Here is a 14,427-nt window from a genome sequence, read left to right on the forward strand (position 1 = left end):
TTCGGGACCGCAATAATATGGAATAGTGTATTCGTTGCGTAGCTGATGGTAGAGGACAATAGAAGGTAAGTAAGTGTCTTGATGTTCTGTCATGCTGCGGTTTTATACTGAGATGCGTCATCTTAGTAATCAAAGGGAGGCTCGAGATTACTAACAAAGTTAGAAATTCGGGGATGTCACGTGCCGCGGAAGAGCCGCACGCCCTGCGAATACGAGATCGAGATATATAAGGCCGGAGGCGCGGACAGGTGGAAAGAGGGAAACGAACAGGTATCTGAGAGGCGTTGTGGTGCTGAGACAGATCTTGAAGCACAGTGCATACTAGGCCCTGCAAACATGACGGACAAACAGCATTGGCTCCCCGTGACGCGGGAGAACATCCAAACTGCTCATTCTATGATTAAGCCGTATATTTACGAGACCCCGGTTCTGACGTCCAAGACGTTGAACTCCCTTGCGTCCACCCCGCAGCCAGCGGAGGCCTTGATAGGAACCCCGTTCGAGGGTCAGCAGCCGGCGTGCCCGAAGATTAAATTCTTCTTCAAGTGTGAGAATTTCCAGCGGATCGGAGCGTTCAAGGTGCGGGGAGCTTTCCACTCCATCCTGCGAGTTATCAAGACCAAGGGTGAGGAGGAAGTGAGAAAGCGTGGTGTAATCACACACAGCTCTGGTCTGTTATCTTTGCCTGTTCTCATGTTTGCTATTCCAGCATTATCACTTTGTTTGTGTGAAACCGTACGGCTAATGGTTGGGCGTAGGAAACCATGCTCAGGCTGTTGCTCTCGCTGCGTCCACTCTTTCAATCCCGGCCTACATTATCATGCCGTCGATATCTATCCCATCCAAGATCGAAGCCACCAAGGGCTACGGTGGGAAGGTGGTTTTCTCCGGATCGACGAGCGAGGAGCGCGAAGAAGTGATGCGGAAGGTCCAGGAGGAGACTGGTGCTATTCTGATTCACCCCTACGACCACCCAGATACCATCATTGGCCAAGGAACTGCTGGCCTCGAACTGGATACCCAAGTAAACAAGCTTGTATCTCAGAACCCCGAGTTGAGTGTCCGTGAGACTGAGGATGGGAAAGGATGTGGTTTGGATGCAGTTATCACCCCCGTGGGTGGAGGAGGCCTGAATTCTGGAACCGCTACCGTCTTCGCCGATCCACGGGCTGATGGCCGCAAGATCCACGTCTTTGGTGCCGAACCATCGTTCCAGGGCGCAGACGATGCTCGTCGTGGACTTGAAGCTGGGGTGAGGATTCCAGAGGTCAAGTCACTTACAATTGCCGATGGATTAAGAGTTCCCCTTGGTGAGATCGCATTTAGTATCCTTTCTGATCCCGCCAAATCCCGCGGCGTGTTTAGCGTGACCGAGGAGCAAATTAAGAGCGCAATGAGACTTGTTGTCGAGAGGATGAAGATAGTCATCGAACCTAGCGCGGCTGTTCCTCTTGCAGTCTGCCTCTACAACGAGGAGTTTAGGCGGATCGTCGAACAAGAGGGTGGTGAAGCAGGCTGGAATGTCGGAGTCATCTTCTCTGGGGGCAATACGACTATCGAGGCGATGTCCCGTCTATTTTCTGCATCCTGATCCTGGAGACGTCTTTCGCACATAGACATATACATATGCATAGCATAGATAGTAGACAGCAAAGTGTGCTTTTCTCATTCCACTAGGCTAATGCCCCGTTTATGGACGAAATAATTGAACCGTCCTTTGCATTTTAATTTCTGTATCGACGGCCCGATCCAAGATGGCCAGTCCTCTTTGCCATATGGGTCAATCCATGCCGAAAATTTCCCCTGTGCCACTACAAGCCTGCGCTGGCGGCCCAGATGAAGAGCATCCTTGATGGACCGTGAAGAGAATTTGCGGACTGCATCACGTCGGACAACTAGCCGCATTGTTGAATAGGATCTCCACGCATGAGGCAAATGGGGCATAAAGGACATGACCTTGGGACGCGGATACAGTAGCTCAACAGGACACCCAAACCCGCTTGGTTTAGCAACGTGTAGGTCAGCCCTCCTCCTGCCGGTGACGGTGTAGATAACAGTACATGCAAACCGGTCTTGAAGCTGGCGCAGGCACCAGACAATGTGCTTCGCTGAGTGCACGATCTGATAGAGCGGCGGAGGTTCAATCCAGGGAAATTTAGGCAACTCCGTTGGCAGGCTGTCTACTAGTGCCTGGCGTTTGTCCTTGAAGTAGAACGAGGACGTGCTATCCAGCATGATAGAATGGAGCTTCCTTGGAGCAGAACGATGCCGCGTTACGTCAAGCAGGTATTGCTCTAGGGATCGTAGGGTTGCCACGACTGATTCCGACGAGCTAGGTTTGAAAACATGGACATGTTGCAGGCAGTCCGTCACCATCTTCCGCAGTTCAGCCTCATCTTCTCTCAGCCGCTTGCGAGGAGGCGGTCCAGCACCGCGCGGTGTCTGCTTTTGCCCATGCATCTTCTCACACGCGTAGTGAAGAGCTACGTCGCGCAGCCGGGCAGCGTTGAAATGGTTCTGGGAGTCCAGAAAGACAACAGCCCCGTTCTGTCCACCTATGCGGACACCCTTGAAGAATGCTGGCAGTACGCCTACGGCTGCAATATAGTATAGTAGCGACGACTTGCCGCTGTTCCTCCCCAGGCTTCGTCTGGGGCCTACAATCTCCAGCACTTTGTGGCGATCCGGCACTCCGGGGCGAGGATGCGGCGGTCTGTGGAAGATGCGCAGCATGTCATCAATCACTCTGACGCCCACGGGAGTTGTCTCGATATGGCCTTGGGGATGCTTCCCGCATTTACGCCTGACATCGCGGAGGATCTGTGGGCACGGTTAGCTGGTGCTTGGGCGACTATTAGTTATAGGTTTCAATCGGTGGTTGCTTACGCCCTCCAGAGTGTCTTCCTGGGTCTCTTCACGAACCCGTTTCCCTAAAGCCCGCGTCGCCATGACGGTGTCTGGACTCCCGCCTTGTGGATAGCTGTGTAGTCGCCTGCGGTGGTTAGTTATGTAGCCGTCTAATTGCTGAAATGCCACCCTTTGAGTGATCTGCTTACCCAGATGCCACCACATCTACCTGTCTAACATTCTTCTCAGAGTAAAGCTCTCTTCTTTATCTGTGTGCTCCTAAGCCACACTCTTCTCCTTCTACTATTCGGTGATTCTCATATATTATCCAGTTGTATTCAGGCCAGGGGGTTGAAGGTAGAAGGATTCTATACAAGAAAGAGTAAGAAGGGAAAGTAAAAGGAAATAGATCGAGGTAAGGAAATAGAAGAGTAAGGTATGGCTTCGAGATACAAAGATAAACAGAGGATTTTAGCCCAAGAAGAATTACTGTGGATGTACGGAGTAGCAGATCCCTCAAAGGGTGGCCTCCGAGCAATCAGATCAGGCGGTTGACTAGAGGGAAGTTGACTTGGGTCCGCCGTGGTTGGTCGAAGAAAAAGCGAACCTCAACTTCAACGTCTGCACACTCGACGTCGAGCGTCTACTCTGCACAAACCCGAGAATCAGCACCCATCAATGGCACCTCAGGTCGAGTCATGGCCGGCTACGGAGCTCCCTCAGCGCCTGCAGAGCTATCATGTTGGATACAGGGCGAAAGCTCGCAAAGGCGGCCCCATTGACCTGGCTCAGTGCCCTCTCTACGAACTGACGCAGTACTCGTGCAATCCCCCCGACGCAGGACCGCCGGAGCCCGGCGTAGTCAGGTGTACGACATTTACGAGGCTCTTCCGAAGGTATTTATTTGGCTTTCTTCCTGTTGTTTCATTGCGTTGTGGACAGTGCTGATGCTGGCGATTGCTCGCTAGATGTGCCAACGGAGTTACCGCAGAGACAACCGCATGGGAAAAAACAGCATCGACAAGGCTATAGATGGCGAGGATTATGGATTATGGGTTATAGAACTGTTATCTATTTACATGGGAGGCTGGGGAAAGACGCGTCGAGGGCGAATACAGCAAAAAAGTGCAGGGTGGGGTCACGTCAAGGCCGTGTGAAGCCGTTTAATCCAGCGGACGAGCAACAGAGAAGCAGAAGATAGAGGGAGATTAGATTGTTGGAGATTGACGACGGACCAGCCAGTCTATTCAACATCCCTCGCCGCAGCCGCTGTCATACGCTGCGGGTCGGAGCGGGTAGCTGGAGCTGATGGCTTGCGCCAATAAACCCGGTTACTGTTCACAATCGGCCCAAGGTCTAGCAGCAGGGAGCCATCGGCCTGTTTGGAGGCAGAGGTCGACTTTACCAATGCCTTCAGCGTCTTGTCGAACATGCTGTCCATACTCTCATTTTTACGCCCCCACAGTGACTTGTCCCGGTGCGCCCGACCGCCGCCCTGGCCCTCCCTCGCCGCACGGGTAAGCTTGCGCAGGGCCTCCTCACCCAATCGTCCTTCCTCCGTTGCGCGTTCTCGGATCTTTTCGGGGTTGGTTTCTCGCTTGGTCGCGAATACGGGGGTCTCTTGATATGTGTGTTTGCTTGGGAAACTGGGGAAGTTTTTGGGTATATAGGACGCTTTCTTCAGATCGCCGGCCCCGGAGTTTAATTCAGGCCCCAAGAAGGCGTAATTTCGCGCTGGTATGGGTTTATCTTCATTGTCTGCACCTTCATCTGGAGGAGGAGTAGGGAGACTTGGTTTGGAAGAGGGAGTTGCAGTTGTTGTAGTAGTAGTTGGCTGGGTCCTTCGCTGGAATGCCTTGAGGTGCGGCCGAAGGGAGTCTACATGTATCGAGTGGTAGCGTAGTGCGTGTTCAAAGTCCTGTGGTATAGGCTGCACCCTCCGACTGGATGTCATCGACTGCCGGACGTAGGACAGAAAGTGAAGCATATCTAGACGAGACGGTCAGCTTTTTACAGGCCATCATGTGGCAGCAGAGGCTAGATGAAACACACGCTCTTCGACATTGTTCCTGAAGCTGTCCAAGACTACCGGCTCGACGTTATCGAATCCGGTCTCATCCAGCACTCTCGCAATCGACGCATTCAGCTGGGCATCAATGGAGGTGCTGTCGTTCAAGGTCTCTGCGCCAGCAGCAAGAAGCTCGTGGGAACGCTGCAAACAGTGATGCCGCCGGTATGCTCGTCGCTGTCTCTTTGCCGGAGAGGCACCATCCGCATCGAAGGACGGCCGTTTCGTAGAGCTCTGGGGTGAGGGAGGCATCTGGGCCGGGTTCGTCTGAGCCGTCTGAGCAAAGTTGATTTGCGGTCCACAGGGAACCGGATGGAGGAAGACGGGGTTGGTTGGGCGCGCGAGGTAATGTCCAGCAGCTCAGGCCGCTCGTCTGCTCTTATCCTTCGCCGTCGTCTAGCCTATCTGTTTCTTCTGCTGCGTCCTTCTCGTCGCCGTCTGCGCGCAATGCAGGCGGATGTCGTCAATCTCGAACTTCAACAGGCAGCGGAAAGAAGAATAGTCACGTGATGTCATTCATATTCAACATGAGAGCATTCATTGTTGGTATTATTCAGGCTGGCGAGGGAGAGGACGGCCGCAGAGCAGAGGAAGCCCCCTTTTGCTCTCGCTAACAGCCAGTCATTCACTCTTGAGACTTGCTATTGATGCTGTCGTCGTCGTCGCCGTCGTCGTCGCCGCAAAGCCTTTTGGTGTTGCTTGTGTTGGCTCATACGAGAATCACGTGACCCATCCGTCCTGCCATCAACTTCGACTTCGACTTCGACTTCGACTTCGACTTCGACTTTCGATCGCACTTCAAGACACTTTCAACAACGACGCAGACCAACTTTTGCTCCCTTGCGACTCATCCACCTTTCTCTGCCCTCATCTCGATCCTCAGCGCTGTACAATGGCTGGCGTTACGGCTATGAAGCCCGTTACTGGAGTAAGTGCTGGAGTTTGCCGTCCTTGCCGCGCGAGAGGGCCCATTGTGCCTTTTGCAGCTCTCATGGCTTCTTCTGGAGGCCCTGCGTCCCAATGGCCCGCCGTCTGTCCTGAAGAAACTTGCTAATTGCCATGTCTGACGAGTAGATGCTCCGCCGCGGCTTGGTGCTTGATCTTAGCACCGCCTTGGGTAAGTCCAAAGCCCGATAATTGCACCACCACAGTGAAGGACGGTGCTATCTTAAAAAAAAGACATCTCGACCCATCGACCCATCGAAAAAACATATGTCCAACTCTGAACACCTTGATTCGAATATCTGTCTAATATATCCGCTAATTGTAGGACTTGGAGTTAGCTGTGGCTACTTCTGGTGGTACGGTATGTAGTGCATTTCCTTATGCTCTGGTAGTCAAGATTGATCCTGACCGATACAGGCTATCACCTCCCACGCGTCCGTTCTCGTGACAACTTCTACTCCCGACTTGAAGCCCAGCGTGCCGAGGAGCTCTCTTCTTAAAGAATTGACACACTACCAACGAACCTTGAATCGTTACGCATGCCCAGTCCTTCTTGACCTCGCCTCTTCCACCTCTATCCGGCCATTATCCATATACTTGTGAATTACCGCATACATTTTAATTGTGAATCTTGATACATTGGCCGGTCCGCCGACTTGACATTAGAGATGGAGGAGAGTCATCCACGCTGCGTATCGTGTACTGTATAAAAGGCAACTTTAAAAAATACTGAAAGAATCCTACTTCGCTATAGAATGTCAACTTTTACACCCTTCCCCTTTGATTAATACTTAACCAGCAATATCTCCAGCATAAGGTGGTACTAAATATGTACGGTGTGTTTTGACGGCCTGCCATATCGCACATATATCTAGTTTCACTCTCTAGAACATAGATGAATGTATGCTGAATGGAATACTTCTATAGAAGGTAATTATACCAAGGGGAAAGGAGCAATGCCGGGAACCAGGATGAATGGTGAGAGTCTCGCCAATGGCATACATGAGGTCATGCTTATCGTGTAACACGATCGTATTGTATATTTTTAATGGTGCCTCCCGCCATGGCTGTTCGAACGTTCCGCTTGAATCCCTCGTGGTTAAGTCGTAGATCGTCGGCTGCTTCTTTGTTTAAAGGGTCAGAGGCGTTTGGCTCGAGAAAGAGGAACTACACTGGTTGTTAGCGGCCCGGAAGTAGCGCTTGAAAGATGCTCGAATATACGCACCTGTAGTCCAACAATGACGGCATTCAAGTTTAACACAGGTTTCCAGTCTTCTCTCAAGATGTTGAGACAGACATTTCCTTCAAGATCAATGTTGGGGTGATATATCTTCTGCTGGCCTTTTACTTTTGGAGGATCGTGCGGGAAATTCTGGTTGATGGTGAAGGTGAAGGAAAACGTTCCACCACGGTACATGCCCTCATCCGGCTCGATAATTAGAATGAATTTTAAGATATCGTCGGGATTAGGAAAGGTCATTTTCATCGTGCTGCCGAGAGAGAGCTCCGCGAGATCTGCAATCCCGTCATCAGTTGAGTCAAGACGGAAATGGGAACAGGATCACAGACATACCGCGCTGTACTCGTAGCTGAGATGCGGTGACCTTTTTCTTCTTTTTCGTTTCTACCGCACCACCGCCTCCTTCGGAGTTCTCAGCTTGCTGCTGCTTCTGTTTCTATAGAGAGTCAGCCCAGCTGCACAGGCGTATATATGTATATATGGCCGTCAAAAACTCTCAGAGCGTCCTACCATAGACCATATTTTCAACATCTTGAATTATTGCGGGGAGATGGAGTTGGTGGAAAAGGACAAAAACCCCCCAGCAACCTTGCCAATATAGTCCGGTGAACCAGAGCCAATTTGAAGATGGGGTAGACTGCGGATATAGGTACAGGTGCTTCCGTATATCACTCTGGCTGTCGTTCTCGGTTGTGGATACCAGAGCTGAGAAGCAAAGGTTGTTCGTGTACGGAGTATATGTTATACTCGTGCGTGCTGCGCTTTGGGTATGAAGATACGGTTCTAAAGGTGTTTGAGCAGTCAGCAAACAGTATACACAAAGCCTGTCTATTGATAACACTTCTTCAACATGTATGTTAACTGAGGGGCACTCTATATTTTGGTTCTAGCATATGATACCTTGATATACCAGCAGTACAGGGGGGGTCGTGTTTACCGATAAGCGGGAGAGTAGTGATATGAACTGGAGCTGTCACAGAACGCAAACGGAAAGCCGACAAATAAAGTTAGATTAACAGAGGAAATACCCGTCACTGGTGCGTATATACTCTAGCTTACGGCAAGGAACAAGGAGAGAAAAGGGGATGTGAAAGCTGCGCTGAAGCGGCTAAAGAGACGTTTTGGATGTTTTTTGTTCTGGCGGGCAAAAAGAAGACGATGCAGGTGCCTGATAAGGGCACGTGACAAGCCAGCGACGGGACGGGAGTCGGGCAGGAGAAGGGCTCGTAGGAACAGACGCAGGGGACTCGAGGCTGATATCATGACGAGAGACAACGCTGTCTGCAGAGGCTACTGCTATATTTACTACCCAGTATCGTTGCGGTGTATGAGTTTTCGGTGGTTAGCTTGTGACACCAATTTACTCTAGGCGTAGGGAGTAACTAGTTATCTGATCTACGGAGGCAGATGCAGAGAATACAGGGAGTGTTCTATCTAAGTGATGAAAGGTGTGTAACTGGGGTTTGAATGTTAGGTATATATGGATATATATGAAAGCCGCTCCGATAAATAGTATATGGGGGAAGGGTGCAAATTTGACATATTTTCATGGAGCCCGGAGAATATCGAAGACCATCGTACTTCCAATTGGGGAGCCTCCAAAAGATAGATAGACGGCCAGGGGGGCAGACGAACAGAGTGAACACGCGACAAGGGAGGATTGGAGCATGGGGAAGAAATAGTCAGGTACATAATAACAGAGTATTCATCTAAAATACAAGACACGTCCCCGGCTAGGTCAGGAATGGGCATTAGAATAGAATTGGCATAAGCTGGGCAAAAACAGGAAAGGAGATAGAAGAAGCAACCGGGGAAAAGGGAAGACAGAGGAAATAGAAAAAAAAAAAAAAAAGGGAAAAAGTAGAAAATATAGAAAAGAATTGAAAGAGAAAAGCTGTATTTGGAGAATCAGAAAAGGAAAGCCGTCAATCGGAATCAAGGTATTAAAAGCACTACTATCTTCTTGCGAAACAGCACATGATACCAGATTTGCCAAGGAACCAGCATGCTCCGATGAATCGAATGAGAGACAGCGCCGCAGTTGCCCACAGGAGAGACTGGAAGAATCGACTGGTACGTTCGGTGGCTTGTGACTGCAGGATGGGTTAGTGGACAATGTAACACTATAGCATATGCATGAATTTAGGAAAAGTGGGACATACTGTAAAACCAAGAGCAGTCAGTTTATCACTTGTAATGGCAACGGCGAGGATAGCATTGGAGAAGAGCCAGGACGAGACCAAACGAGTACGGAAACTCTTGTACGAATCCTCAAGCGTCTTTTTCTCATCCACCTTGGGTTCGACATATGGGGTCAGGGCGCGCTTGACGGTACTTTCGAATTGACTGTCAATGTCTGCCTGAGGCTTGTCAACTTCTTCAATCGTTGCTGATTTTCCGTCCTCCTTGACGGTCTGTACGGATGGTAGGGCATCAGCCTTGTCAGATCCCTTGGTACCCCAGGACACATCGTGCCAGTTGCTGAAAGCGTAGACCATGAGAATGTTGATGTACGAGGACATGATAAGCAGATAAGCCGGGAAAGAGGTGAACATGTGCCATGGATCGCAGTACATGAACGAGGCGATGAAGTAGAGTCCAAAGGTAGCGGCGAGAGCGATGACAATGATACCGGGACCGGACGAACCGAAGAAGGATTTCAAGAACTCAACGGGGCCATGATCGGTTTCGAACGACAAGGAGGTACCGCCAGAGAAGGCTCGAGCAACCAGGTACATGGACAAAATGATGATATACAATTGGATGACACCAAAAAGAACGAACGAGGTGATGTACGAGTGCTTGGAACTGGAAATTCGTCGAGTTAGCGAGCTGATAAGAGAGCGATACAGGGTAGACTGTGTGGTACGACTTACCCCTTGGGTCTGTTACCGAGAGCAAGAATGAACTGTAGGAGCAAAAAGCCAAGGTACGCGTATTTCAACAAGGTGTTCAGGATAGGGGTCACCTTGTTGCCGAATGGGAAAGCTCTGTTGCCGTTGGATGGGCCAGGGTTACCAACGAGGTCCATGATGACGGCTGTAGTAAGCCAGTACGAAGCTATGAAAGTGTTATCATATTAGCCGCTGGACTAAATTGTGACTGGTAATAATCCATGGGAGGAAAGACATACCGAGAGCAAACCAGGTCATGAAGACAGTGAAAGTGTTGTACAACATTTGAATGTGGAAGAAGAACATGCGAAGGATGTTATGTCCACTCTTGTACATTCTGCCAAAGTGCATGAGAGCGTAGATACTGGCGGCGAACGAACCATTGAGCCATCGACGACGCTGACCGATGAATTCAGGAGCTCCTTCGGGAACGTCGGTCTCACCCTTGGAGGATTTGACGTATGTAAGATGCCACTTGGATCCAGCTTTGGCGACAAGTTCGAAACAGAGAATACGATCTTCGGCCAAAAACATGTTTTTCTTGAAGATGTTCATGCCCTCAATACCCTTGGGACCGAGCTGTTTGGACAGAGTGTGGTCACCGTGGAAGTATTGTTCTAGCGGTCTTCCCATGATGGCGCGGAATCGGTAGGCTGAGAAAGCACCAGGCAACACACTGACGTAGCCAAACGAACTCTCTAGCGGCTTATCAAGAATGTTACTGATCTTATACTCGAAGTTCTGCGCAGCAACAAGAGGGTTGAGGAGGTTCTTCCATCCTTTACCCAACATAGCGTGAATCTCACCACAAGATCCACCAAGATCCTTGTCGTTGTAAAAGGCCTCCCAAAGGGCGAGCAAGGATTTTGACCCTGGTTTGGTACCTGCATCGAGCAGGATACAGACTTCAGGGTTAAGGATGCGGCCAAACGCGTTAAAGAGCCATCTGTGGGAGTTGATCTTCTTGCTATTCTTTTGCTTCAGGCAGAACATCATCTGCACGGGTGGGAGTGTGGACGGACTGTCATCATGGGGGCGAATGAGTTGTTGGTTTGCAGTCACAGAGAGCTGTGTGGTATACTCGAACTACAGGGTATATATCAGCACGTACCCCAGTAGAAAAAAGCCCCAATCGTGCTGCTTGACTTACAATGTGAGCAACGGTCTCCTTTCCGTCAACATCCTTCTTCATGACACCATCCTGGTAAACACCAACGGTCGCAAGGAGGTCGAGAGTGTCCTTGTCACAGGGATCAATACCGTCGAAGATCAGAGCCACGACAATCTTCTGCCAGGCGGGGCCACCCTTGTTCCAGAACTCGGACTTCTTCAAGTTGACGATGTCTCTGATATTCTGCATGACACCGTGGAGGGTACGAGCAGTGAGCACCTTGTCTTCGTTGTAGTAGGTAATGGCAATGAGCAGCTCGGTATGGCGGTTGTACATGGCTGGACGCAGGTTGTAGCCATTGTGAAGAGTGAACTCGTTGGGATCACAGGTAGCAGCAGTATCTACAGACAGTAAGTGTAAGATTATGCACGAATGGGACCCCGATGGGAAGAGTAGTGATAAACTCACATCTCATATGGGTGAACTCTTCGCTACCGCCCTCAAGGTCGTTGCGGTACTTGGCTTGGACAGCGTTCTGGATTGCACTGGGTACCGGGTAGTCGATACTGAGGACAGAGCCCTGAACAAGCTTAACCTTCCTCGTGGCATAACGTCGGAGGTTGCCTTGCTGGGGAGCCTGTCTCTGGCGCCAGGCTTCGGTGGAAGAGGTCTCACTGCGGGTATAGGGAGAAGGAACGCGTCCAGGCACCCCAAAGCCGGCAGCAGGATTCTGCATCTGATCCTGCGGGTATTGAGCCATAGCTGGAGCGTCTGTCGAGTAGGATTCGGTCAAACTGTACTTCGACGAGGGACGTACGGGCGAGTGTCCGCGTTGCTGGGGGTCGTCAAAGGGGCCACCGTAGGGACCCTGGTTGAGTAGCGAGCGAGAGGACTCGTCCTCCTGCGGCAGATGGTATTGCTAGAAGAGAAACATATCAAATAAGCATGGGGAGAGACGAGCAAAGAGAGGGAGGACGGCGTTTTTTTTGTGTATTATTTTACTTTCTTCATCATTTATTTCACCATCAAACATGAAACAAGTGACTAGGCAGGGGAATGAAAGAGTCGTGCTGCAGAGCGAGTATAACCAAAAAAAAAAACGATCTCGATACCACGCTCTATCCGATGCCAGTCTGGGGATGGAGGAAGTGATGGTTGAGCGACTCTTGGAACTTACACTTGCAGAGGGAGTGATGTCCTGCAGCCGGTGGCCATCATTGTAGCCTCCTGGCGAGCTGGGGCCCGGGTAGGCCATGGTAACGAACGCGGACGACCGCTACTTAATTTCCCTCTTCCTTCTTGGACCGTTAGGGCTCCCCTTTTCGCCGACTCTTCTGGTATATATCACCTTTCTCTGCGCCGGATTTCAGGTCAGCGAATGGCAGGACAGATGTCGTTGGACGGTCGAGGGTCGGTCGGAGGTTGACGTTGGTAAATGAGAAGCGAGACGGACGAGGCAGAGAGCGGTCACACAGGCAGGCGTGAAAAAGGGTGCTGGCACTCCAGATCACGACCCTCGTGTCAAGTGACGGACGACGGGGAGTCTGCAGCAGAAGAACGGAGAGTCAAGAAGTCGAGGTTGGCACCGCAGAAAAGAAAACAAAGACGGAGAAGAAGTTGAAGACAGAGCGACAGCGAGAAAAAAAAAGAAGAATAAGAAATACCTTCTACACGCCTTGGAGAGGTTGTCCAGCGCTTCCTTTCCCTTTTCTTTCTTTTTTGCCTTTGCCTTTTTTTTTTTTTTCCCTTTCACAGCCCCCTGAGCAACCAGCCCGGCGAGAGGATGAGGTCTCGCAGGAGGTCCGAAAAGACGCGCGCAGAAGTAGTGGTACCTGCGTTAAGCGCGCAGAATGTATGGATTAGGAAGTACCGATACTTAAGGTTGTCGGCTCGGAAGAACCCGCGTAGCCGTGCTTAGGTCAGCACTCTGAAACATCTAATAATACCTCCGGCGCATAAAGTGTCTCTGCAGGACGACGAGGGCGGCTGGAAGTTGGAGTTGGAGTTGGAGTTGGAGTTGGCGCTGGCCCAGCAGGGCACAGGCACAGCGTCGTTCTACCTTGCGCCCTGCCTTCTCTCTGGCCCCGTTCATCGCGATACTACGGTACTCTGCGCTTGCTGCTGCTTCGTCCTCGTCGTCGACCTTTTTTTTTTTAGGTCCTGAACCTTATGTAATCGCAAAGCCCCTGTCTAAAAATAGACCTGGGTCTCGTTCTGATTGGCCGGCGCCTCGTGGCGGCACTATGTATTTCATACGGTATCATTCGCCTTTTTTTGCACACATGGAACAGTAATTTACGAGAGATTAGTCGCATCGTTCTCGATAAGTCTATTGTGTTCTGCTAATATTAAAAAATAAAAAGGACAGTCGAGGATGTCGAGGACAAGGAGATGGTGGATGGGTCTAGACGACGATGAAACTCTCTCCCAGGCCCACTCTCGTAACTGAGATCCTGACACTCTCCTCTCTGGCAGTTGTCCGTTGTCGATGATGCGGGAGGGAGCTCGCAGGCACAAAATTACAGAGAGGCAGCCAGCCCGGCCGTTGGCGAAAACAACGCTCAGTGGCTGTGCGAGTATTCCTGTACGGATTTCGCCACGATTACTGCCTGTTCCTGATTCCTCTCCTAAGCGAGAAATGCTTTGGAATATATACTTGGGTCTTTTTCTGCTGCAGACGACAGCTCACTCAGCCCGTTCAGCCTTGGAGCCGGGGTTATACCCGCGGTTCGTTCATCGACACCGTGAAGGTACACCCCTTGACTGCACCCATGCATTATATACCCATGAAGGCCACCAACAAGCGGCAATGCGGCCATGTACTTGCTTTCCTACCTGTCGTTCCTTCGCTCCTTCCAGTGCGACAAGGGTGACACCGTGATAGCCGCCCCTCTCGTTGCATCCTGGGTCGGGTTGCACGCACGAGAGAGGAGGGGTGCGATCATTATTGAAATACTGTTGGCTTCTTGTCAAGATATCCGCCAGAAACCAGACGGAGGCAGTCTGATTTCTATCCTATAGCCAGCAGCTACGGAGTAGTTATCTATAACTACATGGACAATTCTCAATCTAAAATGATTGCGATCGAGACTTTACCACAGCGAGACAGGGCTCTGCCCAATGAGCCCTTCTTCGGCAAACTTCTAGGCTTGTTACAACTTGGAGACGACCATGTTGCTATTGATGACCCATATTCCGGCATCAAGGCGAGTATTTCCCAATTTTTGAACGATGTGCTGGCAACCAGAGCTGCCATCAGACGTGCAGCGCCTGCGGGATGCTTGACCAGCACGGTATGGTATACGAGCAGAAACCGTTTATC

General features: G+C 50.7%; 7 protein-coding genes across 15 annotated transcripts in view; 3 read left to right on the forward strand and 4 right to left on the reverse strand.

Annotated features, from left to right (window-relative positions):
• Positions 1 to 336: 336 nt before the first annotated feature.
• Positions 337 to 1,591, forward strand: TERG_03837 (uncharacterized protein; the record flags this gene model as incomplete). The annotated part of the gene is made up of 2 exons (XM_003236747.1): positions 337 to 670; positions 759 to 1,591. The coding sequence occupies 2 exons, from the start codon at positions 337 to 339 to the stop codon at positions 1,589 to 1,591; spliced, it is 1,167 nt and encodes a 388-aa protein (XP_003236795.1).
• Positions 1,592 to 1,665: 74 nt separating this feature from the next.
• Positions 1,666 to 2,949, reverse strand: TERG_03838 (uncharacterized protein; the record flags this gene model as incomplete). The annotated part of the gene is made up of 2 exons (XM_003236748.1): positions 1,666 to 2,820; positions 2,887 to 2,949. 2 exons carry the CDS (start codon positions 2,947 to 2,949, stop codon positions 1,666 to 1,668), a joined length of 1,218 nt encoding a protein of 405 aa, XP_003236796.1.
• A 1,120-nt stretch (positions 2,950 to 4,069) lies between these two features.
• Positions 4,070 to 5,538, reverse strand: TERG_03840 (uncharacterized protein). The gene is made up of 2 exons (XM_003236750.2): positions 4,900 to 5,538; positions 4,070 to 4,836 (listed from the first exon to the last, which is right to left on the reverse strand). The coding sequence occupies exons 1-2, from the start codon at positions 5,165 to 5,167 to the stop codon at positions 4,091 to 4,093; spliced, it is 1,014 nt and encodes a 337-aa protein (XP_003236798.1). The 5' UTR covers positions 5,168 to 5,538; the 3' UTR covers positions 4,070 to 4,090.
• A 269-nt stretch (positions 5,539 to 5,807) lies between these two features.
• Positions 5,808 to 6,360, forward strand: TERG_03841 (the record flags this gene model as incomplete). 2 transcript variants are annotated; one of them, XM_003236751.1, is made up of 4 exons in its annotated part: positions 5,808 to 5,843; positions 5,990 to 6,032; positions 6,186 to 6,221; positions 6,278 to 6,360. In XM_003236751.1, 4 exons carry the CDS (start codon positions 5,808 to 5,810, stop codon positions 6,358 to 6,360), a joined length of 198 nt encoding a protein of 65 aa, XP_003236799.1. The 2 variants fall into 2 exon arrangements, with proteins under 2 accessions (XP_003236799.1, XP_047606079.1); XM_047749649.1 differs by lacking the exon at positions 5,808 to 5,843.
• A 514-nt stretch (positions 6,361 to 6,874) lies between these two features.
• On the reverse strand, positions 6,875 to 7,631 carry TERG_03842 (uncharacterized protein; the record flags this gene model as incomplete). 3 transcript variants are annotated; one of them, XM_003236752.1, is made up of 4 exons in its annotated part: positions 6,875 to 7,027; positions 7,086 to 7,375; positions 7,434 to 7,536; positions 7,611 to 7,631. In XM_003236752.1, the coding sequence occupies 4 exons, from the start codon at positions 7,629 to 7,631 to the stop codon at positions 6,875 to 6,877; spliced, it is 567 nt and encodes a 188-aa protein (XP_003236800.1). The 3 variants fall into 3 exon arrangements, with proteins under 3 accessions (XP_003236800.1, XP_047606081.1, XP_047606080.1); XM_047749650.1 differs by having other exon boundaries at positions 6,999 to 7,375; XM_047749651.1 differs by lacking the exons at positions 7,434 to 7,536; positions 7,611 to 7,631 and having other exon boundaries at positions 7,086 to 7,346.
• Positions 7,632 to 8,308: 677 nt separating this feature from the next.
• TERG_03843 (chitin synthase B) lies at positions 8,309 to 12,845 on the reverse strand. Of its 6 annotated transcripts, XM_003236753.2 has the most exons (7): positions 12,283 to 12,845; positions 11,574 to 12,024; positions 11,145 to 11,506; positions 10,234 to 11,080; positions 9,977 to 10,160; positions 9,263 to 9,908; positions 8,309 to 9,193 (listed from the first exon to the last, which is right to left on the reverse strand). In XM_003236753.2, exons 1-7 carry the CDS (start codon positions 12,358 to 12,360, stop codon positions 9,056 to 9,058), a joined length of 2,706 nt encoding a protein of 901 aa, XP_003236801.1. In that variant the 5' UTR covers positions 12,361 to 12,845; the 3' UTR covers positions 8,309 to 9,055. The 6 variants fall into 6 exon arrangements, with proteins under 6 accessions (XP_003236801.1, XP_047606082.1, XP_047606086.1 ...); XM_047749652.1 differs by having other exon boundaries at positions 8,309 to 9,908; XM_047749656.1 differs by having other exon boundaries at positions 9,263 to 10,160.
• An 809-nt stretch (positions 12,846 to 13,654) lies between these two features.
• TERG_12066 (uncharacterized protein) overlaps positions 13,655 to 14,427 on the forward strand; it is a gene marked incomplete at its 3' end in the record, with an annotated part of 2,150 nt that continues 1,377 nt past the window's right edge. Inside the window, exon 1 of the mRNA XM_003236754.2 lies at positions 13,655 to 14,398. Coding sequence (XP_003236802.2) covers positions 14,159 to 14,398 — 240 coding nt within the window. The 5' untranslated portion in view covers positions 13,655 to 14,158. The remainder of the gene's footprint in view (positions 14,399 to 14,427) is intronic.

The sequence above is a fragment of the Trichophyton rubrum genome, assembly GCF_000151425.1.
Source record: "Trichophyton rubrum CBS 118892 genomic scaffold supercont2.3, whole genome shotgun sequence".
Lineage (NCBI taxonomy): Eukaryota > Fungi > Ascomycota > Eurotiomycetes > Onygenales > Arthrodermataceae > Trichophyton > Trichophyton rubrum.

Bases quoted from the DNA above. Each gene is read 5' to 3' on its own strand.
- TERG_03840 (XM_003236750.2), bottom strand. From the start codon at position 5,167: ATGCCTCCCTCACCCCAGAGCTCTACGAAACGGCCGTCCTTCGATGCG. The intron at 4,837-4,899 runs GTGTGTTTCATC...CGTCTCGTCTAG, and splicing joins CAGGAACAATGTCGAAGAGC to ATATGCTTCACTTTCTGTCC.
- TERG_03843 (XM_003236753.2), bottom strand. From the start codon at position 12,360: ATGGCCTACCCGGGCCCCAGCTCGCCAGGAGGCTACAATGATGGCCAC. The intron at 10,161-10,233 runs GTATGTCTTTCC...ACACTTTCATAG, and splicing joins CATGACCTGGTTTGCTCTCG to CTTCGTACTGGCTTACTACA. The intron at 9,194-9,262 runs GTATGTCCCACT...CCCATCCTGCAG, and splicing joins TGACTGCTCTTGGTTTTACA to TCACAAGCCACCGAACGTAC.